The sequence below is a fragment of the Podarcis muralis genome, chromosome 9 (genome assembly GCF_964188315.1).
Source record: "Podarcis muralis chromosome 9, rPodMur119.hap1.1, whole genome shotgun sequence".
In the NCBI taxonomy this organism is placed as follows: Eukaryota; Metazoa; Chordata; class Lepidosauria; order Squamata; family Lacertidae; genus Podarcis; species Podarcis muralis.
In genome coordinates this window covers 43,705,437-43,730,374 of record NC_135663.1, presented here as the reverse complement: position 1 = coordinate 43,730,374, position 24,938 = coordinate 43,705,437, and the positions used below count along the sequence as shown (strand labels likewise).

The 24,938-nt window shown below is 40.0% G+C and overlaps 1 protein-coding gene across 6 annotated transcripts in view; it reads left to right on the top strand.

The window, feature by feature from the left end:
- The window catches only part of MARCHF1 (membrane associated ring-CH-type finger 1), a 139,263-nt gene that overhangs the window by 27,940 nt on the left and 86,385 nt on the right, over nucleotides 1-24,938 (top strand). For 4 of the 6 annotated variants that reach the window (XM_028743857.2, XM_077934136.1, XM_028743851.2 and 1 more), the window contains exon 2: nucleotides 14,367-14,506. The exons of 1 other annotated variant lie outside the window; for it this stretch is intronic. In XM_028743857.2, coding sequence (XP_028599690.1) covers nucleotides 14,405-14,506 — 102 coding nt within the window. In that variant the 5' untranslated portion in view covers nucleotides 14,367-14,404. Of the gene's footprint in view, nucleotides 1-4,224; nucleotides 4,488-14,366; nucleotides 14,507-24,938 lie in introns of those variants that run through there. One more of the 6 variants, XM_028743854.2, reaches the window with a different exon arrangement.

Sequence of the window (24,938 nt, the reverse complement as noted above, 5' to 3'; positions counted from 1 at the left end):
TACACACCTTGGTTAACAAGCATTCTTTAACCATAGTTAATAAACCATAGTTCAGCTGCTGGGTGCACAAATATTGCTAAACTATGGTTTTGCTTTTTGTTCAAACCACATCACTGTTTTCTCCCATTCCCCACATAGAAGGGGGGAAATGGGCCACCACCGCCTTTCAAAAACCTAAGGGGACAATACAGTGGTACCTCTGGTTATGAACTTAATTCATTCCGGAGGTCCGTTCTTAACCTGAAACCATTATTAACCTGAGGTACCACTTTAGCTAATGGGGCCTTGTGCTGCCACCGCACGATTTCTGTTCTCATCCTGAGGTAAGGTCCTTAACCTGAGGTGCTACTTCCGGGTTAGCAGAGTCTATAACCCGAGGTGTCTGTAACCTGAGGTACCACTGTACCCCCAAACATGCAGAATGTTTAAAGTCTTCTATTATCACCTGTTGAACAAATTTCACATCTGTCCTTTAGATAAAATTGCTATTAGGTGCTCTTTCCAGATTGCTTAAGGTGCTGCCACCCAGTACTGTTTCAGCAGCCCTGTCTTAAAGGATATTATTTAATCTGAGCCATGTGCACAATCGTCTGCATATATACTCAGAAGTAACTTACCTTTTTGACCTTGGAACAACAAGTAAGGCATCCAAATATCTGTTGTAACATTAGCTGCAGAACTAAATAAATTATGTACTCAGGAAAGCTTTAGGATAGTTAATCTTGCATGAAAGGTTCTATATCTTGATTTTAATCTTTGGGATTCTCCCCCCCCCCTCTTGTGTTAATAAAATGTCTAGATGGTCTAATTCTGCAACAAAAAGGGTAAGGATAAATATGAGTTTTCGCAAAAAAATAAACCGGGATATTAATTACATTTTTATCCTTTGTCTTTATCCTCAGGGCAGCATACCTTGTTACCCTGTTAACAGATCTGCTTGTGTTCCAGTTCACAATCACAACTGGGATATGGAGGTCTGACAGGGATTGGCTGTTTTAAGATAATCATTCTGCCTGTCAAAGTAGTGGTCCTGAAGGGACGGCTGACCCCAAACATGGGCCTTCTGTATCTTGTATTCCCTTGAGTTCCTTTAAGCCCTCCTTGTTAAAAATAGAAAGAGGGTAAAACAACAACAGCTTCCCTCTTGGGAGATGCCAGCTAGTACCTCTTGAAAAAGGATGCCTTACTAATCTGAAATAGAAATGTAATAAACCTGTTCAAGAATCAGGGGTATAGGAACCAATGAGATCTAATCAAAGCATTGCAGGAGTTGGCGTGTATGATAAAGAGCAGTGTGAAGCAGTCTTCTGGCAGGGTTTCAAAAAGCTGAACAACTTGGGGGTACGAATGACTGTCCATGCTGAAATTTTAGATTTCAGTCCATGTTTAGAATTCTCAAGGGAAGCATAGTAATGATGATGATGATGATGATGATGATGATGATGATGATGATGATTTGTTTTAATCAAAGCAGGATAAATTTTCCGGAAGGAATCCATCTACTCACAAGGGATGATTAATGGCTGGATTTAAGGTATCTTTTGAGTTATATGTAGCACTGGACTCTGAGGATTTAATTAGGCAAATTCAATCAATTCCTGTTTGATTCTGGTCACCTACTGCTGTCAGCAACGGCTTCACCATGTTGGGGAGGCTTGCTGTCTGTTTACCCACATTAGTACTCTCCTTTCTCCCAGCATAGCCAAAATGCACACACCATCTTGGGGCATGTGCAGAATTCCTGCAGAAGTGAGCTTCTTGATACCACTCTCCCTTTGTTCTCAGGAGATGCACTCTGATGAGAAATAAAGTTAGACGAAGGTTACTCAGCTTTGCGGCTGAGTGGGGATTTGAACTCAAGTCTTTCCAGTCTAGATCAGATTATTGCAATATGCCACCTGCTGGCAGCAGTGCACCCACCAGTACCTCCTATAGCACTGAACAGGAGTATACCAAAGGGTGGGGCAGGTTGGCCCCACCAAAGCCCAGGGGCGTGTATGTAAAAATCACGTCGTCTCACTCTGGCTTAGAGTAGCTAGGAGTCTGCTTGCCTGTCTGCACACTCCACTAGCTCCTCTTCCATTGCTCTGGATGGTTTCACAAAGCTCTTGTCAAAGGCCAGGAGTCATCTTCACCTGCTGAACAGCAGCCTGAAGGGGAAGAAGGCAGAGTGACTCCACCTGCAGCTGATCAGTCTTCACTGATGAGAACCAGCTGGCTCTGGCCTTATTAAACAGAGCTCTCAGCAGCAGTCAGATGCTGGTAACAACACCTGCAGTTCTTGCCCCTGCCTTGCTGTTTCTTGCTGGATCCTTAACTCTGGCCTGGACCCTTGCCTCTGTGACTATATGGATTCCCTGATGTCTGGACTAGACCCTTGACTCGCAATCATGTGGATTTCCTGACCTCTGGACTGTTGGACTTCATATGTGAATTCTGCTCTCAGGCAAGTGTTCCTCAGAGACTTGTAGTCCCTGCTTGCTCAGCAACGGGACTTGGATGGGGCGACAACAGTCCAAGTTTGTCAACAGCTACTTTGGGTTTCAAACCATAAAGGTAAAAGGTAAAGGTACCCCTGCCCGTACGGGCCAGTCTTGACAGACTCTAGGGTTGTGCGCCCATCTCACTTAAGAGGCCGGGGGCCAGCGCTGTCCGGAGACACTTCCGGGTCATGTGGCCAGCATGACAAAGCTGTACCTGGCGAGCCAGCGCAGCACACGGAAACGCCGTTTACCTTCCCGCCAGTAAGCGGTCCCTATTTATCTACTTGCACCCGGGGGTGCTTTCGAACTGCTAGGTTGGCAGGCGCTGGGACCGAGCAACGGGAGCGCACCCCGCCGCAGGGATTCAAACCACCGACCTTTCGATCGGCAAGCCCTAGGCGCTGAGGCTTTTACCCACAGCGCAACCCGCGTCCCTTTCAAACCATAGGTTCAGTCTTTTTGGAGCCCTTCAATTTCTCTTTGGTCTGCCCTTTGGTTGTGGATCAGAGACTTCAGACTCGTACTCTAGTCCCAAAGCGGTCTCTGTAGCTGCAGACAGGACTTTAAGACACAACTCTAGGAACACATCTACTTTCTGAGTGGTGCACAGGGAATTCTCTCATCGTTTTTCCTCTTGCTGCCCCTGGACCAATCCACTTCATCCCCTGCGCCATATGCCAAATCAAAGTCCTGCCACAAGTCTTTGTCTGGAGGCACCTTCTTAAAGATCAGCTGACCCAGTCCACCCAAACTGGTGGCCAGGAATTCCTCTCTCTCTGCTTACTCCCAGTGTGTCTCAAACACTTCATGGGCCCAAGCAAAGACAGGTAACCCTTCCAGTAACTTGCCCCCAAAACTCAGAGTAGGGAGGTGTTGAGAGGCACTTTTCCCCATGACAGGAGCATTCAAATCAATTAGAGTTGTTGTTTGGGATGGCTGCCTATTTTGAAGATAGTACTATTCTTTCTGTATATATATTTTAACCTTTTCTGTGTTTGAAAGATTAAGAGTTGAAAAGTGAGGAAAATATCCTAGCCAGCAGTTTGTCTTTCAGTGACATTGGCTAATGTTTCACATTTGACTGAGGAACCCAGGTAGTTAATTCATACAAGCAAGGATACTTGATAATCAGCTGATAGGATGAATATGGGTGTGTGTGAAGTATTCTTCAGGTCATGAGAGTAGTACAGAATATTGGTCACCTGGGATTAGTCTTTCTCCTAAGTCAGGTGCTTGCAATTCAAGGACTCTTCTTATAAACATATGCAAATTGCTTTATGATAGAAATTGTGTGTCAAAATTTTTCTCGTTAAGTAGAGGGCCAACAATCAGTAAGCAGCATAAAACACTTCAAATCCTGGTTTAAATATTTAAACACTTGTTTTGCAGATAAGCAATGCATTCTGTACGGTTTGTCTCGCACAATGATGTATTTTAGATTCAACTAAAGGTATTGGGACTGGACTCTGTCACTACCCAAAAAACAAGGTTGTTTTATTTATGTGTTGTACCAGTTTATACTTTGACCTTAGCTAAATTAATTATGGACCTCATATCTAAATGGTGAAGTAAGGCCACTTGGAATTCCCCAATTGAAGTTGCTTATGAAAAACCTTCCTTGAGGATCAGGCTAAGAGCCACCACAAGAAGCCCCAATAGTGCAACCATTGTTTTCCCTATCTCCTTACCCAAAACATGCTTTGTGCTTCCCCAAATTGGCTGGGGTGGGTGCTTGAGATAGGCCTCAGAACAGTGCATGGGGGAAGGAGAGAGAAGATTGATCTGTCTGACAGGCAGAAATGCTTGCACTGATGGAACTGATCATAATAACACAACGTTTAATTCCTCCCACATTGTTTGATGTACCTGTTAGCTGAAGTCTTAGGACTTTTCCTATAATATGCAGAATCACGTGTGATGGAGAACTTGGCGGACTGTGGAATTATGAGACACTTCTCTGGGTCAAAGGCCGATAATTGAGAGTATGAAGCCATTTCCACATTTGTAAGTTTTTCCAAAAAATGTTTTTTTTTTTGGGGGGGGGGCAGAATCTGAACTTTCTATTTAATCCTCAACTGCCATCCCACCCAAACAATCAGTGTTGGCATAATCGTAGCTATATTTGAGTGTTCTTATCACACATGATTGACAACATGTGAGGGAGGGCTGAATCTGCAGTCCCACATCCCTGGCTCCATACGCTTTTGGTGAAAATCTGAAGGAGGAAAGCCAGGAAGGCATGTAGACCCTTACTGCAACCTCTAAGTGTGGGTGGCAGGGGGCAGGGCTGCTGGAGATGGGAGAGTGGAGCTGGAAGGTGTGGCCCTGCCCTCTCCTTCATGTGATACTGATGTTGGATGTGTATTCAGACGTTCCTATTGAAAAGGCCTTTTCTGTGATTGTGCTCTGACTGTGGCAATACTCTCCCCAGGGAGGCTCGCCTTGTACCTACCTTGATGTCACTTTTCCACCAGGAAAATAACTTTTCTGGGGTGGGTGGGTGGGTGTTAATTTAGTGTTTCCCCCCTGCTGGTGATTTCATGGTGTTCATTTCCTAGGTTTTCTTCTTTTAGCATGTTGCTTTTAAAATGCTGCTCTATTTGTTTTTCAGTCTTTGTTACATTTTGATATTTTCCTGTAAGAAATGTTTGAAAAGGCAGGGCAGAAATGTTTGCCCTTCTCGACATTTTGTACCAATAAGGAGAAACATAAACATCCCACTATAGTTCCAGAACTGGCTTTCACATTGTATAATGTGGAAACTTCAAAAGGCAAGGACTCAGTATAATTAAAATACATTATTTGCTATAATGTTTAACAGATAATAAAAGGTATGTCTTTGCACTCAAACTAGCATATGATCTGGTTGAGGCTGAAAGGGGATAAGACTATGCCATCACACTCCATGTATAGCCTGTTCCTTCCATATCTAAATTCCATCTAAAATGTAGATGGTATTTTTAAAAACTTCTTTTAGATCTGCCATTTATGTATATGCCACATGAAGTTTGAAGTTCACCATCATTGCTCACAGAATGAAATGGCAGATGGTGGAGTCTAAATTTTTCAGGATAAATGGATTTTAGTTATTGAACCTCTTACAGGTGATTATTGTGGTAGGCCGGTAATTACCTGTGACCGACTATATAACTAGTATCCATTACATAAGTAAACTATAAAGGGATTTTCTCTATTCTTATAAATAACTATGTAATGTTCGTTTCTAGGGGGGTAACTGTGTTAGCTTGTTATCAACACATTGTAGTTGAGAATATTTTTTAACAGCATCTGCAAGGAAAAGGATTATTAGAGGAGAAAATAGGCCCTTTAATGAATTAGAAGGGAAAAGAGCTTAATGAGATTATAATAGCTGAGGTTTTCAAGTTGTTATTTTAAATTGATCTTTAATTAGAGGGGGAAAATAGTATGGACAATTTGAACATAATTAAGATCTTGTGACTTTAGTTTCTATTTAAAAGCACGCTGAAGCAAACCATAGAAAAACTGGCTAGGAATGACCCAACCATGTATAGGTCTCTCAGCACCTTCTAGTGTTGCAGTTCAGTGTGCTGTTAACATTTTTGTCCATTGTTTTCTCACTAAACAATGGATAAATTGAGCAGGTCAGAGGGTTGAAAGAGGCAAGTACAGCAGCTGTCGGAAAAGAATACCTGAAGCAGTCTTTACAACCACTGAAATAAGTGTTGAAAGCTGAACCCTCCCCCCTTTCAAATAAAAATAGCATTTTTACTACGCTCACACTCTGAAACTGGATAAAGGGAATGCTGTTCAGATTTCTTAAAAAGCAGAACATGATGTAAATAGAACTGAAGGCATTCTTAATGAGGTGAGAAGTGCAATGAATCTCTGTAATTTATTATGTCACATCAATAATAAACCGGTCCTTTTCTTAACCAAGCGCAATTCAAAGTTCTGTCTTTAAAGTGCTTGCCATTAAAGCCCTGCACAGCATGAGACCAGGATACTTGCCTGCCTCCACACCAGCTTGTCCATGCAGTGTGAATTGTGACCATCATCTGAGGTCCTCTGTGTGGAGAAATTGAGGCAGGTGATGGCTGAGAAGAGGGTTTTAGGTCTTGCCTCAGTTGGTAGTATTCTGTGTATGCAGTGTCCTTCCTTGGGAGGCTGACAGGGACCCAGCACCTATGTTCTATCTTTTTTAGTGTCAAGCCTTTATTTTCCATGACTTTTTATGTTTTACTGTGCTTTTATTGCTGCCAGTTTTTACCCAAAGTTTATACTTTCTCATTTTGTTATTATCTTGTAATACCTGTTTGTTTGTTTGTTTGTTTTACTGTGCAAGCTCTTATACAAGTATTTGAGGAACAGTACTGCCTAGGATATGGGACACGGGTGGCGCTGTGGGTTAAACCACTGAGCCTAGGGCTTGCCGATCAGAAGGTTGGCGGTTTGAATCCCCACAACGGGGTGAGCTCCCATTGCTTGGTTCCTGCTCCTGCCCACCTAGCAATTCGAAAGCACGTCAAAGTGCAAGTAGATAAATAGGTACCGCTCCGGGGGAAAGGTAAACAGCGTTTCCGTGCGCTGCTCTGGTTTGCCAGAAGCGGCTTAGTCATGCTGGCCACATGACCCAGAAGCTGTACGCCAGCTCCCTCGGCCAATAAAGCAAGATGATCGCTGCAACCCCAGAGTCGGTCACGACTGGACCTAATGGTCAGGGGTCCCTTTACCTTTACCTTACTGCCTAGGATTTAGCATAATTTCACCCCCAGACCTTGCAGGAGCATCATGCTGTCTTTCTGTGTGTACAAATATCAGAGCCCTGTGTGGGAGAATATCAGGATCCATGGGGACAGCTATCTTACTCGTCTTTCTCTGGGAATGCTCTCTGGCCTAGGCTCTTATCAGCTGTGTGTAAAATATTTATACCATTGTTCTTAGGAGCATTCAGGCTCTCATTTGCACACACTCTCTCTCTTGTACCGTGATGTGAAAAGCAGTCAATTTAACAACTTCACAAAAAGGGGCGAAAATAGTCTAGGTTTCGCAGTACTGTATATGAACTTCTATTCATTGTACATGTGGGTCTGCTTTATAGAGATTTAAATATGTATGCATGTACTGTATTTGGAAAAATCTCCCCTTTGCTTTGGTAGTAACATATGAGACATACTGAAATATATAAAGGAAGCTTAGGTTAAGTCCTTAAACCTTTAACTTTGACAGGATGTCCATTAAGATATTTTCTTCAGAGTAGTTTCTTTTCTCTACTACACTATGTGTTTAACCTCGTTTGGTTTTAAAAGGGGGTTCTTTTATTCCCATGACTTGCCCATGCTTCATACTTGCAGGCTGTTCAGACTGTTCATCATATACCATTTTTCCCTGCAACAGTTGTTTTAATATAAACCTTTGGGGGTTTTCCTCCTTCTTTTTGGCAATCAGCATCTATGCTCTTTTCAAGAGATTTCCTAGCTACACCTTATGATCCTTCTTTTGTCCTTTTCTCTAGCTCTCCAATTAATCATTGCCTAAATGATTTCCACCTTTCCCCTCCCTGGAATTAATGCATAACTTTCCAGTACCACCAAACATGCACTGCATCTGCATTTGTGGCATAATACAGTTTGATACTTTTTTTTGTATCTTACAGGATATATCACACCATTTATATATCATTTTATAAACATTTTCTTTCTTGCATCATTGGGAAACGTAATTTTACAATTATTGTAATTCCAAGATATTTTACTTTTAGATATTTTCCCCAAAGCCTGTTAATAGTGTATTCCAGGTTAATCCACCATCTCATTGTGCAAAGCAATAAACAAAAGACAGGCATCCGCTTAGCTCTCTCCAAATACTTTTCACCTTTCTTTGAGGAAGTTTCTGTAAAATTCTTGTTTCTGCTGTTTTAAATTAACTAATGACAAGTTTCAATAACAAATATTTAACATTTGTTAATGAAAACCAATTATTTTGGACTCCTACAAGTCAAAGAATTAGGACTTCTGTCAAGCTGTCTGAAATAAAAGCTGCACTTGTATTTGATTCTAGATCATTCATTTCCTAGTAATTCTCTGAACTTAGAAGTTGTTGAATAAATACATGCTGTATGGCATTAGCTAAACTGCTACAGAGAACAGGGATCAAAGGGGTAATTTTCTCTTGAAGTAAATATAGTGGGAATTAGTGACAGATGAGTTCTAAAAATAGAATAGTGTGTTTTTGTGTGTGGAGGTGGAGACTAGTTATGTCCTGACATAATATTGAATTTTATAGGAATCTATAAACTTGCTTTCTGTACTATCATGCTGTTGCTACAGAGATTTCATCATATTGTTAATTGGGTGGAGATAACAAAGATGAAATAATTTGGTGATACCCAATGTTAGTCATACTCAGGAGCAGACTCTGTATGACTTACTGGGATGTCCCCCATTACTAATACCACACACCTGGATTATAGCCAAAATAGAACCAGTGAAAAATGAGGAGACATCAGCAAGATTGGGAGAACCCAAAAGGTTGCAGAGTTGGTAAACCACAAAGATCAGTCCAATGAGGATGCTAAGCAGCATGTAATATAGAACAAGAGTTGTAAAACAAAAAAATGAATGTGAGACAATGAACAAAAGTGGAAAGTCTTGCTTGGAAGCAATGCCTGGCTGGTACCCTGAATAGGAAAACTCCTTTTAGGAGGGGAGATACACTGCACACACATTCTTTAAAAAGTTAAGGTAAACTGGTCAGCACACACTTAAAACAAGAGTGATGGTTATAGCCCCACTGATTTCTTGAGTGTGTGGCAGATTGGTTGCTTCTCCTACTCCCTTCACCAAACCCTGTGGCTTTCTCCCCTTCCCCTCATGTACTGCCAGTGGCATTAGTGGCAGACTGAGAAAATGGGTTTGGGTACACTCAGCCTGGATATAGACTGCAACTGTTTGGTGCAGATCCTTTTGTCCAATACAGTGGTACTTCGGGTTACAGACGCTTCAGGTTACAGACTCCACTAACCCAGAAATAGTACCTCGGGTTAAGAACTTTGCTTCAGGATGAGAACAGAAATCATGCTTTGGCGGCGCGACAGCAGTGAGAGGCCCCATTAGCTAAAGTGGTACCTCAGGTTAAGAACAGTTTCAGGCTAAGAATGGACCTCCGGAACGAATTAAGTTCTTAACCCAAGGTACCACTGTACTCTTTCAGTTTATTTGATATGCCTTCCCTGTGTCAAATTTCCCTCTTGTTTACCAAGCTCACCATATTGCTATTCCTCAAGATTGGAAAGGGCCTAGGGTGACAGTGACAGACCACACTCTTTGCACACAGAAGGTGCTAGAATCAATCGTTGGCATCTCTGGGTGTGCCTGGGAAAAGCTGCTTTCTGAAACCCGGGAAGGCTGTGGACATTTCTGAGCTAGATGGACCAATGGTCTGACTATTATAAGGCAGCTTCCTATGTTCCTTTTATATTCTCAAGGAAAGTAGCCATTTGTAGGCCTTCAATCCAATCTGGCAAGATAAAAACATGACCACTGATAGCAGTAGCAAGACCAGCAACTGAAAAAAGCATTCAATGTAGGCCATTATTATTGTTTTTGCATTTTAAAATAACAAACTAGGGAATACAGCTATTTTCCCCTTTTCATGAAACCATTGTCCCTGGATAGCTTGTCTTCCTTTTCAGCCCTCTTTGCTAATACAACTCTAACAGATTGCACTAAGTTGATAAGTACTGGTGTTGGGCATGAGCTACATGTCTGTGTATGAGAGCTTTAGAGGTCTAGAAGTCCTCGGCTCTTTCTCTTTATGGAACATATTCTTCCTTTGCCCTTCAATGATACTGAATAACTACCCTGAGAGACAATGTGTGTGTGGGGGGGGGGGACCACACACATCTCCCAGGACCCTGATCCAATTATATCTGCATTTATTTATTTAGATTATCTTTTACCGACAGGCTCATTGTTCACATCGTCCCAGTTAGCCATTGCAACTGGTTCAAATGGCTGGCATTTTAACTTTTTGCAATGTATTCTTGAGTTGTGCTTTCCTTAAGGCTGGTTTGGAAACTGCACCTAGTTTTTTGATAAACTTTCTTATAAATAAAATAGAGTATTCTTAGCACATAGGAGCTCAGATCCCTCCCCCACTACCATTCTAGTCCTGGGCATTCTTGTCCATCTTTGCTAATGTGTTTCATAACTCGCAAAATTCCTTCTTTTTGTTAGGAATCTTGCCAAGAAAGGGGAATAAGTCGTTCAATATAGGTGTGGGAAAATGCTTTGTGTTTCATTTCCTTTTGTTTAATGCCATTTGTGTGTCTTATTAAGGAATCAGACAGCATCAACTTTTGACTTAAAAGTGTCTCAAATCGTTTCTTGTTGAGATATTTAAATTACATGGCATTAATAAAAGAGAGCTGCCTTTTGTAGATGAAACAAATGTTAATTTTAATACATCAGACTGTAATTTGTATTAATTTTCTTTAAATTTTACATCTCCCTTGAGTTATTAAAAATATTGGTTTGAACCCAAGTGTAGTTTCCAGGGACAAATCAAGGGACAAAATGCTTGTGTCACTCACCACATTCCAGCACAGCTGTAGCCAGGAACAGCCATATACAAGATTGGGGAGCCTATATGATATTGGGGAGTCCATATGATATTGACTGTATGGATTTATTGGCCTGGTGTTCTTAGACTCAGTTGGTCACAGTAATTTCAAATAATCTCATGTATGTGAATATTAGCTCAAGTAAGATCATATTAATTTCTGTGGGAGTTCAACACAGTTTAAAATTACAGAATTGCAGTGTTCCCCCACTGCATCAGAATATGCACATTATCTAGGTATGCAAGAAAGTACAACTAGTTATTATGCTTGTTTTTTATTGTAATTTGTCAAAAGGGGCCAACTCTCAAACCCAATGACATATTGCTGTGTGTTATAATGATCCCTGAGCGCTGCTGTCTTGATTTTCATCTGTGATCAGACCCTGACTGAGCAGTATGACAACAGAAGTATGCAAGGGATGCAAAAATTTTATATTCACAGGTTGAGTAGGCAGCATATTTTCCAAAGCATAATGACTCCTTAAGCCTCTAGAGGTGCCTGCTTTTTTGCATGAATTTAAGGGGGACCAATCAGTCTAGTTGGCAGCCTTCAACTTTGGAACAGCATTTCCAATTGTTTCCGAAAATTTGGCAGAGGATAAAACATTTTACCTAGAATGAATGTCAAGATTAATGTGCTGTGTAAAAACTTGGTGAGTGTCATTATAGGCAGGAACCTAGAGGACAACTAAGTGGAATTCCTTTAAGAGAAACTGCTAGCCACCCAACAAACCAACCCTGAAATTTTGGGAAGCTTCAGAAATCTTGTAGTGCCTTATGAGGATGGTGCAGTGGTGATGAGGGTTGAACTGGTCTGATAAAAGCCACATTGCCACTATCTCCAAAAGGCGATGTTTTGAATTACAGCCATTTTCTTCCTCATTGTCATACCATAGTATTCATATTGGTCATCATTTTTCTCCTGATACATATTTTGTTGAGTTAATGGCTGTTTTGGCAAGTATCACTTAATGTGAATGTGTACTTCTGCAATGAAGGATTTTCTATGAGACATTGTGCATTTTCTATGTAATATACCAGTTCAGAGAATCCTTTTGTTCAAGGATTGTTGAAGTCCTTTTGTTGAAGTCTTTTAGAAGACTTATACATTTCAGAAGGCTTGGTGTGAGTGACAGATAGCATAGTACACAGTGCATATCTGGACCTGGAATGTCTGAAAGGTCCATTTTAGTAACAGCACTGCTACCTCTGGACTGGATCTGATTTGAATCAAAAGTTTTGTGTTAACTGTCATCAGCATTGCTTTTATTATTCAACATAAATTGTGGCTACATGCTTGAATTCCACTAAAAAATATGGAGTGTACGTTTTGGTGATAATTACTCTTGGAAAGTTTAATTAAGCAAGATGCGTATAAGACAGTGAGAGAGCACAGCTTTCCATACTAGGAGGTTTATGGTAGGTTACCTTCATGAATGCTGATTTTTGAATTAGTGAAATGTTCATTAAATCAAAATGGTGGAAATGTGTGTGGTTATAACAATGGACTGGACTGTATACCTGAGCAGGAGAGTAACTGCAAGTCCCACCTGGCTTATTGCAGGTCAGAACAAAAGCTGGTGAGGCAAACTATTCAGGAAGTCTTTTAAGTATCAGATTCATCATATTCAGCATAGGAATTTTCAATAAAAGAATAACAAAGTAGACGGATATGTGACATCCACAACTGCACCTATTTGCTACGGTGACTATGTATACATTAGTTTTAAGTGAAAAGGAAATTCATTTTCAGACTTTAAAGTATTAGGTAATAGGTAATAAACCTGTTCTCACCATCTGAAATAAGCTAAAAAAATCAGTACATGTAATATGTAATTGATGTAATTAAATGAACTGATATTTTGAATTATTTTCAATTTTATATCCTCCTACTAACTGGGAAGGAAACTTTGGTTGTTCCAAGTGAGCCTACTTACACTTATGCATGTTTAGGATCACATGCAATGTCTTTGAGTTTTTCTTTTTCTTTTCCTTTTAAAAAAAGCATAAGATATTACTGTTGGAGTTGTACCATTTCTAACAGGGTATGATCCAGAATACAGCTGTGAGGTACACTATTGGTTACATGTTTCATAAATCTGGAGTCTAAAGGCAGTTGATCTGGGATTTTTTTTTATCTGAACATTTTAAAATTTAGTAACATAAACTTGAATGTAATGGGGTTAATTCTGGAAAATGTGGAATATATTTTCAGTTGAAGAAGTTTTGTTATTAGAATGTAATATTTATCCATGTGTGGTCTTTGATCTGCTGGTGGTACATGACATTTTGAACCTGAAGAAAGCATTCATTAATGCATGTAATGTAATATTGTGGGCACAATTCTCCCAGTATATATGCATTTTAGTAATTTTCTGTAGGTTTCCTATGAAATCTCAGTCCTAAAAACATTGGGTTGGATCCAGATTTAGAGTAATCCCACTTAATCCAGTGGCTGTACTCCAGGGGTCGGGCACCTCAGGCCTGGAGCTCAATGTGTCTCTCCAGACTTCTCTCTCTGGCTATCAGTATCTTCTGTCGACCAAGCAACCCCTCTGCATCATACCCCTTGCTGACCCTGTCCCATGCCCTCCTCAAGTGCTGTTGCCTTGATGAAATCTGCTCTTGAATTGTGATGATGCCTCTTGCTTGCCTACATTGGGGGTGTATGTATGCAGAAACCTCTTACTTTTGAATTGCTAAAATGCTTACACCTTTTGCTCTGCCTATTTTTTCCTTTGCCTCCACACACTATTGACACATACCCCTTTGAATGTTTCCAACAAGGTAATACGACCCTCAGATTGTACATGGTTCCGAGTCTCTGGTCTACTAAATCTGGATCCAATAACATTTACTTACAAAAAGAACCTATAGTTTAACTTCACAGGTATGCCAGAAGCCATTGTCCCATTTATTTGGGACTTGTTTCTGGATAGAGGTGTGTTTAGGATTGATGCGTCTAGATCAGGCTTCCTCAATCTCAGCCCTCCAGATGTTTTGAGACTACAGTTCCCATCATCCCTGACCACTGGTCTTGCTAGCTAGGGATAATGGGAGTTGTAGGCCAAAGACATCTGGAGGGCCCAGGTTGGGGAAGCCTGGTCTAGATTCCCCACTCCCCCTTGCCCCCGTCATTTTAGTTTTATTATTTATAGGCAGATCAAACACACACACACACACACACACACACACACACACACATATATAATTGCATGCCCAGACACATACATGCAACAAACTAAAAATACCACTGTTTCAGGGAATGTGAATTATTTTCAGAATTTCAGAAATTGAAAAGGGATAAGTGGAAGGAGAAAATGTTGGGCTGGTGCCAAGCGATAGCTCGTAATCCTCACAGACTCCCAAACAGCACAAGAACCCCTGAGGTCACAGGTGATGCTTCACATATCTCTGCCTTGGTGAGTGAAAGTTCTATTTCATGATGATGGCATGTGCAAATCCATACCAGCAATCTTTGAAAGGTGCTAAATTAACTTTTTTTTAAAAAAACAGTAGTGCTTGCGCCTTATTGTACTTTATTTGAAACCTCTTTGGCTTTGCCTGCTTCTTTTTGTTTTGCTTTGAATGCAAACTGTTCTTTCTTCAAGCTTTCCAACTATATTGTACTTTTGTTGCCAAACACCTCTCCCCTTTTAATTTTTGGCTCGCATGTGTTGGCTGTTGAAATAATATTGCTGTTCTATCAAGGTGAATACAGAGTTGCACGCTTTGACATCTATAAACAGAAAATTTCCTTTTCAGCAGCTTCAAGAGTATTGTTAAGGTAAAAATGACCCCTCCTACAAACAGATATGTTCGGCTATTTTTAATAGTTGTCAATGCATGGCATGAACAGAGGGCCCCTATTTAAAAGTGCTGCTTTGCTTGGTTTGTAAACTTGCCTATGACATGGACGAGAAATAAAATGTACAGTATTTTAGAATATTGTTTTTCATATGTTCTATAGGGTGGATAATCGCAGGCTTTGACAGCCAAAAGATATACAGTGGTACTTTGGTTGTCGAATTTAATCCATTCCAGGAGTCCATTCAACTCCCAGAACGGTTCAAAAACCAAGGTGTGGCTTCCTACACTCAAGTGGAAGCCACGTCAGACGTTCAGCTTCCAAAAACCGTTTGGAAACCAGAACACTCACTCCCAGGTTTGTGGCATTCGGAACCAATTTGTTCGAGAGCCAAGCCGTTCGACAACCGAGGTACCACTGTATTGGAAAAGTTACATTCCATTGTACTTTCTATGAGTGATATTTAACTAAGTTTTATTTAGAGTAGACCATTTGAATTTAATGGCTCTAATTTGGGCATGTTCATCAACATCAATATGTATACTCTGAGTAAATATATATTTATATATATATCTTAAACAAATGTAAGAGCCTGAATTAATGCAACCCATATTTTACTGTTCTGAATAGTTGTTCCAAAGACATAATCAGTGCAATCTGTTTTTGTCTGAAAATTATATGTTGCCTATTGTTCATGCTGAAGGTTATTTGCTTGAGGGATGCTAATTTTTCCCAGCTCTTAGCTGCCATTCGTACTGTGTTGGGAGTAGGAGTGGTTTTAAATTTCGATTTGAAGGCAATTCCATGCAACCTGCCATTAGGAGGTTCATTACCAGCTCCAAATCACTCTTATTCGTAATATTTTATAAATATCCCAGTACAACTACTGTGTGTGAAAGTGATGCCCCGTTTTTTATTAAAGAAACTGTGTACATCCATACCAGTGCTAGGCGCAACTCTGAAATCCACTGAAGTCAGTAGTATTTAAATATTTTGCACAGGAGTGCAGCCAGACTTTGGAGAGATGCAGCTTCCTGAATAAGAGTTTGAATAACCAAATTGCTCACGATTGAGGCCTGAAGATGTTTTGCCAACTACCTACCCGATTGTCAAAAGGCAGATATGCCAGAATAAAGGGGAAGGAGATGTTGCATTGCATACTTGCCCAGCTGTGGCAACTTTGTTTACTGGATTCTTTTATGCACTCTCTTTGCCAGTATCTTTTCTTATTTCTTTTAATCCTGAACACAGTAAGCTTAGTGTATGAAGACAGAGGCTTTGGGGGACAGTGTTGACATTCTGCAGTGCTGTGTCTGGAGCCACAAGTTGTTGCTGTGCATCCAGGACAATGCATAATCAAGCTCTGCCACATCCATTGTAATAATAAGGGCATTAGTAGCACTGTGCAGGTTTGTATTGTGTCAACAAACCACAATTCTAGACCTGTTAGCATGTTATTATATTTCTCTGTTCTATTTACTTGCCTGACTGTTGTACATACACTCCCTCCAAAAGTTGCTACCATTTCTTTAATATTGGTTGCTTACTGCATGAAAACAATACTTTATAAATCGACATTTTAAGTCATGCAAGAAGCAGAATAACTTGTAGTCATTTACAATGTAGCATGTGCCCAAGGTACACCCTATTTTTAGCATATTGCACCTACTTACTTAGCTGCCGTCTCAATATTTTGTCTAGGACATTTATTTTGTGAATAGAACCATTTATTCTGAGTGAAATTCTTACCCAAACTCTTGTATTAAAGTGATAGAGAATTGCTGCTTTGCTCAAAAAAAATGGCATGTCAGTTTTCACACTTTGCTTTTCTTCAGGAATGCTTAACATTTTCGGTGTTTTACATGAGGCAGGCCTATCCAGTCAAGCATTACTAAAGAGCTGTCAAGAAGAAACATTGGAACAGGGAATGGGAAAGAAAGGAACAGCCCCTTCCGTTGTTGAAACACGGACCTGACATCAAAACAGAAGAGAAGTGAATAATTGTTTGAAATCAGGTTTCTTTACTAAGGCGAATGATAATGTGGCAAGCTGGGCTGAGTTGTGGGAGACAGCAGAGGCAAATGCTTTATATTTGCTCCGAGAGACTTGTCAGGAAGAGTACATTATTTTTGCCACTGGGCACTTGGAAAGGGATAGTGAGTCATTTGTGGAAGAAGTCTGCTAGCACTTTCTCACCTTCTCCCCACCCTCCAGTCCACTTTCCTTAGGGAAAACAATTGACATATGAAGTCTAGCCACTGTCTAAGTATGTGTGCTGCTGACTTCAAAATGGTCTGGAAGCTGTAAGAGAGCATGTTCTTGTGTTGATAGTAGGCCATTTTTCTAGAGCTTCTAAGTGCATATGACGGCAGCCCCCACTCCCCAGATACCTGAATTTTCCGTGGCCTCTATTCTGTTGCACTTTAGAACTTGATGCTTTACTGGAAAGAATATAATTTTGTTGGAATTCAGAAGCTAGCAACAGTAGTGCAGGTTGGAAGCTGTAGCTGGAAGACTAGCTCCTGATAGGAGTGTCATCTTGAATGCATAACAGTACTTCAGCCTGTTGCACTTCACATAGAATTCAGTACATTTTCCAGCTGACAAACCCTTAAGTAACATTGGTATTGTTAGAGATATGAAACCTGGGTGGGGACCAGAAAACATGGGGAGGTGCAAGGAATTTCTTTCCTGGATCTTTTCTCCAAAGCCTTTTCCTCTTGAAAATTTGAAAAAAGGAAAGGAAAGGAAAAAAAGTTGTTTCCTTTTCAAATGAAGAATATAATTTGTGAGACAAAACGCTTCCCCAAAATGATTTCTCATTCAATGAAGACTTTTATGTAAGACAGTGTACAATATCAGATCACTGGCATCCAAGTCCTCAGTTGTGAACTGGCACCACAACTCTCAAATGCAAGAGCAGGATGCATTTCAGCCTCAAGGGGGCACTGCCATTATCAAAATAGAAGGAAGAAAGTTTCATGTGACTTCTTTGCTTCTGAAAGTGCAGAGAAGCTTGTTTCTTTCTTAATAATTTTTTAAATTTTATTTTCAGTTATATACATTTCAATAGTTTTACAGTCATTTTAACATTTCAAAACTCAGCGTCGTCCTTCCTCTTTCTCTGGTTTATATTTACCATTTCCTGCATATTCTAAATTACTCTTTTATTCATCTACTTTAATTATTTACTCTTATGAAACTGCAGGTTTTTACAATAATCCTGCCAATGTCATAAGCTGTTTACAGTTTGTTTGTAAATACTCAATATACCACTTTCATTCCTTTCAAAAAGGTTTGTCGCCTTGATTTTTTGTTCTTCTGGTAAGTTTCTTCATTTCTGCATAATTCATGAGTCTTTGTATCCAATCTGCTTTCGTTGGGACTTCTTCTTTCCATTTTTGGGCAAATAGGATTCTTGCCGCTGTAGTCGCCTACATGAATAAATTTCTATACTGTTTGGGTAGTTCTAACCCTATAATTCCCAGAAGGAAAGCTTCTGGTTGTTGTTTTTTAACAAATGTTATTTTAAACATATTTTTCAATTCATTATATATCATTTCCCAGTAAGCTTTAACCTTACTGCGAGACCACCACATATGATAGAACGTACCTTCTTTCTCTTTGCATTTCCAACACTTACTCGACTTTGATTTACACATTTTTCAGAGAAGCTTGTTTTTTCAATCTGGGCAAATTTACAGGAGCAAAGTGGCAGTGAGCTGGAACATCTGGGATCTTACATACACATTCACCTTTCCCTTAGAATTCTGGCCTTTTCGTTGTGTTTTAAATGTATTGTAAGTCTCCATGAGAACTTCAGTTAGTGGGCAGCAGGGCCAGCCAAGAACGTTTTGTTGCCTAAGATGAAGAAGTAAATGCTTCTCCCTTGCCCCCAACTCCAATTCAGGTTGTAAGGCTGATCAATTTATTTTGGCATATCCTTTCCCATTCCTGGCAGTAAAAATACAATTAACAATTTGCTACTCTTTCATAGCAACCAAAATTGGCTTCCTCTTGTGGCTACTGAGAAGAGTGTGCTAAACTTACCCACCTGCCCAGCTGCCATAAAAGAAAAGACCTTTTTCATCACCTTAATTTCTACTTTCTTACTTTTCTTTTTTCTAGAAAAGGAGACCTGGACTTTTTGTCACCTAAAACCTCCCTGTCAGCCTCTGTGATAGAAGATAAAAGGTTTAATTTAGACTGACACTGGGAAATTACTAATAGTGGCTAGAAAATAAGCTGGAAATCTTTCAGGATTGGGAGCATGTAAAAACTTTTGAAAAGGTGAAAGAAAAAGGAGCAAAGTTCAATCTGTTTACGACAAATTAGACTCTTCATTGGGAAGCTGACAAATTCAGATATATGGAAAGAGAAGGCAGAGTTTGAGACAATGTTAGAAAGAAGGGGAAAGGATGACTTTCACTTTCCTTACTGCAAAAAGGCTAGTTTGGGGTGAAAGTAGTGTTGTTGCACAAGAACAAATCAGTGTTAATTGTGCAACCTGAATTGGCCAGTTAGTAATTCCTACCTGAGAATGGCAACAACCAGCAACACCTGTTGAGCGCCGAGGTAATAGTGATGCTTGAACTAACCACGGATAAAATAAAATACCATATCTATAAGTAACATAGCTGTTAAGAACACAACCCTTAACATCTGCAATTTCCCAGTTGCTATTTCTTGGCATTTTGGAACTTGAGTGAATATCAGCACAGTTTGTTAAAACCTTTGGGGTTTTTTTGGGTGTGTGTGTGTTAATTTAATTTGCTTACAAATTCTAGGCTATGCCTACAACTGTCTGATCAGGAGAACTTGAAATTGAAAACGAGAAACTCAATGGAGCATAAATTCCCAGATTTTTCTGAGAAGAAAAATTATTAATTAAATTAAAAAATTATTAATGGTTAAAGAAGTCTTATAAGTTTAGCTCTGTGAAGGGTTTCCTAACACCTCATGGCACCAGTTACAGATAGGTAGCCGTGTTGGTCTGCCATAGTCAAAACAAAAAAAAAATTCCTTCCAGTAGCACTGGAATAAATTAAAGCACCATTAATAAATTAAAGACCAACTAAGTTAGTTCTTGGTATGAGCTTTCGTGTGCATGCACACGAAAGCTCATACCAAGAACTAACTTAGTTGACCTCATGGCACCTTAATAAACTACAGTTCCCAGGATTCCTGGGGGTGGGAGCCATGACTCTTTAACATGGTATGATCCTGCTTTGAATGTATAGTGCAGATGAGGCCTTGGTTCAGACTATTGACACATCTCTTGGGCAGTCAAGAGCAATGGCATATATAGAAGAGTTGCTGCTTCTCAGCCTCAGCATAATATCCTAAAAGATAACATTAGGTTGAGAGGAACTAGTAGATAACTCCATCCCTTGGCCCAGATCTCCCTTCCCCATATTATCCCATACTAGTGAGACAGACACCGGAAGCAAAGGCAAAGCAAATGACTTCTTATGACTCAAGCTAATGCACGAAGCCATTTTTATATTCATTTTATTCCCTCATTTAAATATATGTAGAGAATTATCTTAAGTGGGCCAGAGAACAAATTTATACTTTCATGCAGAAAAAGCATTTTGAAATCTAGTTCAGAGATGGTTTACTGTAATGTCTTAGCTATGTGTTTATGCCACTAAATTTAACAATTCAAGCATTCTCTAAGGAAAAGAAATCATTGGGGTGGTTTTTTTTTACCATGAACATTGTAGCTCACCCGTTTCCCATGCAGTTATCATTCTTTCTGAATAATATTTTCTTGGTTGTGTTAGGTAAGAAAATAAAATTCAGCCTGATTTGCAGGTCTGAATGGATGCTATACAACAAATAAATCTCAACAACACTGTTTAAGTTTCATTATTAAAAAGTACATATTTTTGTCCTACCCCCAACCCCCAATGTGTACATCTCTACCATTGGCACTTTCAGAGTATATGCAAAAACAATTTTTGCTGCCTTGGGAACTACATTATTCAAGATTGCTACTAGCAGTAGGATTGTAAAATGCTTGAATCTAAGAGGAGGAAAAACTATGGCTCCCCTTCCATTTCCTTGCTAGTATACCCAGTGAATCGGTGTTAATGCCTCTTGGAAAAATCTGCTGTTCATGTTTGTTTTCCACTTATACATAAAGATTTTTTACATATAGCCGAAGACTGAACTATTAGCAATATGATGTGTAGATATTGCCACCACCCACCTTTCATTGCTAGCCATCCTGGACATATTTCCCTCTGACCTATTTTGGGTATGCTTTCAGTGATTTATGATGAATCATCTTTGAAACCTGTGATACCCATTGCACCTTACTGATTTCTTATAGGCACTTAGTGTGCCCCCTTTCCTACAGAGACTCCTTAGTAGGGATGGAAAATATATTTGGTGAGTTCGCAACCCAAAGCGGACTTAGCCCAATCGGCACCTCCCAGACTATTGTGTGGATCAGATGTGGGTCTGGTTTGGAATCTGCACTCCTATTGGATTCCATTACAATGTGGTCTGAGAGCTGAGCTTTTTTCCTTTTCCTTTTTACACGTACTCGTGCCCCGGAACAGCTAGAAAGTGTTACTTATGCGGCACATTTTGCAAATCTTACTACAGTTTCCACAGGATATGACAGCACGTCTTCACTCTCAAGGAGAGTGTACATGGGAAAAGATGTGTCTGTCTCCCTGAACTCTTAGGGGCAGGGGTTTTTCCCCTTGTACAACCTCCCTGAAAGTGATGGCACATCATCACACCTCCTTTTTTCCTCTTAGGGTTAATAGCAGCAAGATTTTCCACACGTGGCAGAAGCATCACACACTAGCAGTTCCAGACAGCTGGCATATGTAAAAAGAGAAGAAAAGCAGTTTATTTTAAAGGATTTTTCTGTGTCTATTCTATCCCATTTCTAGTGAATACATATGGAATGGAAACTAACTGGATTAAAACTGTTCTATCCAGAGGTGTACCTAGGGTCTGTTGTGCCCTTGGAAGGAGCTGTATCTCCCCACCCAAATCAGTTCACCACACGGCTTTGTGCTGTGGTGCAAGAAGGACGGAAAGTTTTTCCTGCATTTGATCTTGCTGCAAGACACCTATACATTATATGTTCTGTACTCTGGTGATTTTTGTGCCTCCTCAAAGCCTGCACTGTCAGTGGGGCTTGTTTCACCAACCCCTAGGTACACCTCTGGTTCTACCCCTCCCAACTGTGACTAGACTCTGAAGGCTATTGGCACCAATTAACCTTTGCTTCTAGGCTAAGAGCAGCTTCATAGGGGATATTCACAGGGATTGTGGTGTGGGGAAGAGGCTAAGCTCCGTGTTCCTAATCCTGATTGTGCCTGAACTTGCATACGTACACAAAGGCTGCTATTGAAACCTTAAAAACTAAGTATTTTAATTGCAGTTGGTCCTAAATTAACAGTGCTGTCTACCTGTCTTACAGATAGCCATAAATGTAGCAAAGAGTACACTGAGATAAATTCTATATCTCACACAATTATATTTTTCTTAAGGGAAAACTGGATACACATTTTCTTAAGGGTGTAACTGGATACACATTGGAAGAGAGATTAGCAATATAAAGCCTAGCATTAGCACCAAACAGTCTCTTGGTTCTGTGGTTGAAAAAGGAAATCTAGGCACAATCCATGCAAAAGGTGATGCTTGCATTATAGTTTGGTGACATCAGAGTTTCTTGGTCTTCATCAGAATCAAGTGCTAAAAGCAAGCGCCTCCTTTGACTGACTCCCAGTTTCTGAGATCTGTATGGATGGTATAAAGCCTGTCACTTTGGGGCTAGAAATAGTCCCCCAAGAACCATTCTGTTTCCAAATCACAGTGGTGCCTTCGTTTTATAATCAAATCTCCAAATGTGTTTGAGGTGTTGATTGTGATTACTAGCTTCTCTTTGGAGTATAGCAGGAATGGTTCACCTGCATCAATGCAGACCTGGATTTCCATGTGATTGAGGAGTATTAGTTTTGTATACAAATAACAGAGAGAGAGAGAGTGAAATAATTCATGAGAAAGCCAGTCATAAGCTTTCTCTGTAACATTACCAGAGGGTAATCTTCCTGTTACTTGTGAAAATCTGTTCTGGAAAATTAGCAAGTCAGGCAAGGGCTAAGCAATTAACCTCCCTGTTGGAAAGGTGAAAGGGGTTGTTCTCATCATAGCTCACTGGAGCCTTCTGTCTCATTGTACATGCAGTTAATTTGAGCAAATACATAGTTATCTTTTCCCACAACAAAGTACAGTTTTGATTATACTGTAACTCCTGGCATGGAAATGTGCTATGATGCGCTTCCCATCTATCTGGCTATGCAGGCTTCAGCTAGAAGGTGCCCTATTGCGTAATGTCCAGAGGCCAGTTATCAAATCAAATGTATTTATGAGGAGTAGACTAGACAACTTCCCTCTGTAAGCTCTCACACACATACACCACACACAATAGGGACTCCACAGTGTGAGCATGCTATGCCTGGGGACCATAATATTTGAAGAAGTGCCACCTCCCCAACAATCTGCCCTCCTCAGAGATGTATTGTCATTATCTCAGCTCACAGTCAGAGGTACCTGGCCTCCCCCGAGGCAAACTGAGTGAGACACTTGTTTACCTTCCGTCTGCGACTCCCGACAGACTAGGTCGTAAATCGGCGATTCTCCTCATTAGACGTGAGAAGAACACACCCTCTGCTTCTCTCTTCCAGCTTTCCCCCCCAGGGAGGGGAAATGAGACAGACAGGAGTCTATTTACATGTCTTTTTATTCCTGTCATTCAGCAGTACATAGAAACGTGACTGCACCCTTCAGACTCCATCAGAAGAGTCACAACTCCGCCCCTGCACTTCCAGCACAGGTCAGATGACACACTGAGCTAACATCCGGTGCTCAGTACAGAGAAAAGACTCCCCCTTTTCTCCAACAGTACATCTGCAGACAACAACATCCTGTTTTGCATTCCAGCCACCTGCATCTGGCTTTTGCATTGGTGCTTTTATCCAACATGTATGCCTGGCAAAAACTCTTCCGTCTTTTCAAGGCATTTTCTTTTAATTCATCCAAGCGTTTAAATATATTCTGATTATCTTAAACATGATTTATTGTGCTTTTACCTTTGGTTTTTGTATTCATTCATTTGCTGTTATTCCTTTCTGGAATAAATAATTATTGCTAGTTTATACAACAGCTAACAGAATTCTGGTGTGCTGTACAATAACGAGTTAAATGCAATACAGCAACATAGGACAAAAACCGCAATGATTTTTGAATTAATTAGAAAAGTAATTGGAGTTCTTCTGAAAGTATCAAAGAAATTCAGGTGGTTTTACACTAAGATATCACAGAGGCAGTGAAATACATTGTTTACTTGGCTGTATTTTTTCTGAATTGCTAGTTGAATCCACTGCCATGAACGACTTGAAAGTGCTTGGAAGCTTATATGGAACACAAGGAGTCATATTTTGCTTATCTTATTGTAGAATTAAAAACAAACAAACAAAACTAAAGGAAATTGAAATATTATTGAAATACCCCTGCCATTTTTTATTTTTTTTTTTAAAAAAACACAAATCAGTTCATGCTTCTTCTGTTAGCATGGAAGTGTAATCCTTCTTCCATGAAGATCAATTTAATTTAGAGAAATGGTCCGACAGAACTATCCCTGGTACCACACAGGAATGATTTTGAACTGACTGATTTGTCCTCAGGTTTCATTCTCTTATAAACTGAAAGGTTGTTTTTATCCTTGTTTTGGTTTCATGCCTTTCTGATAGCTTAGATGTAATTACCAACATCTGGTCCCACTGATTTTTTTACATTTGGACTCCTTGGATTTTACATTTTTATCACTCAGGTTCCAGACATTCTGTTTAGAAACTTGACTTTTATTACTCATTTAGCAGTGATGAGACAAAACACAATTTGCTACCTAAGAACGAAAGAGTACCTGCTAGCAGCCTGCAGGCAAAATGAGTATGCTGAGGATATTGTCACAACTTTATAATTATATGGGGATGTGGGGAAAACTTGGATGAAAACTT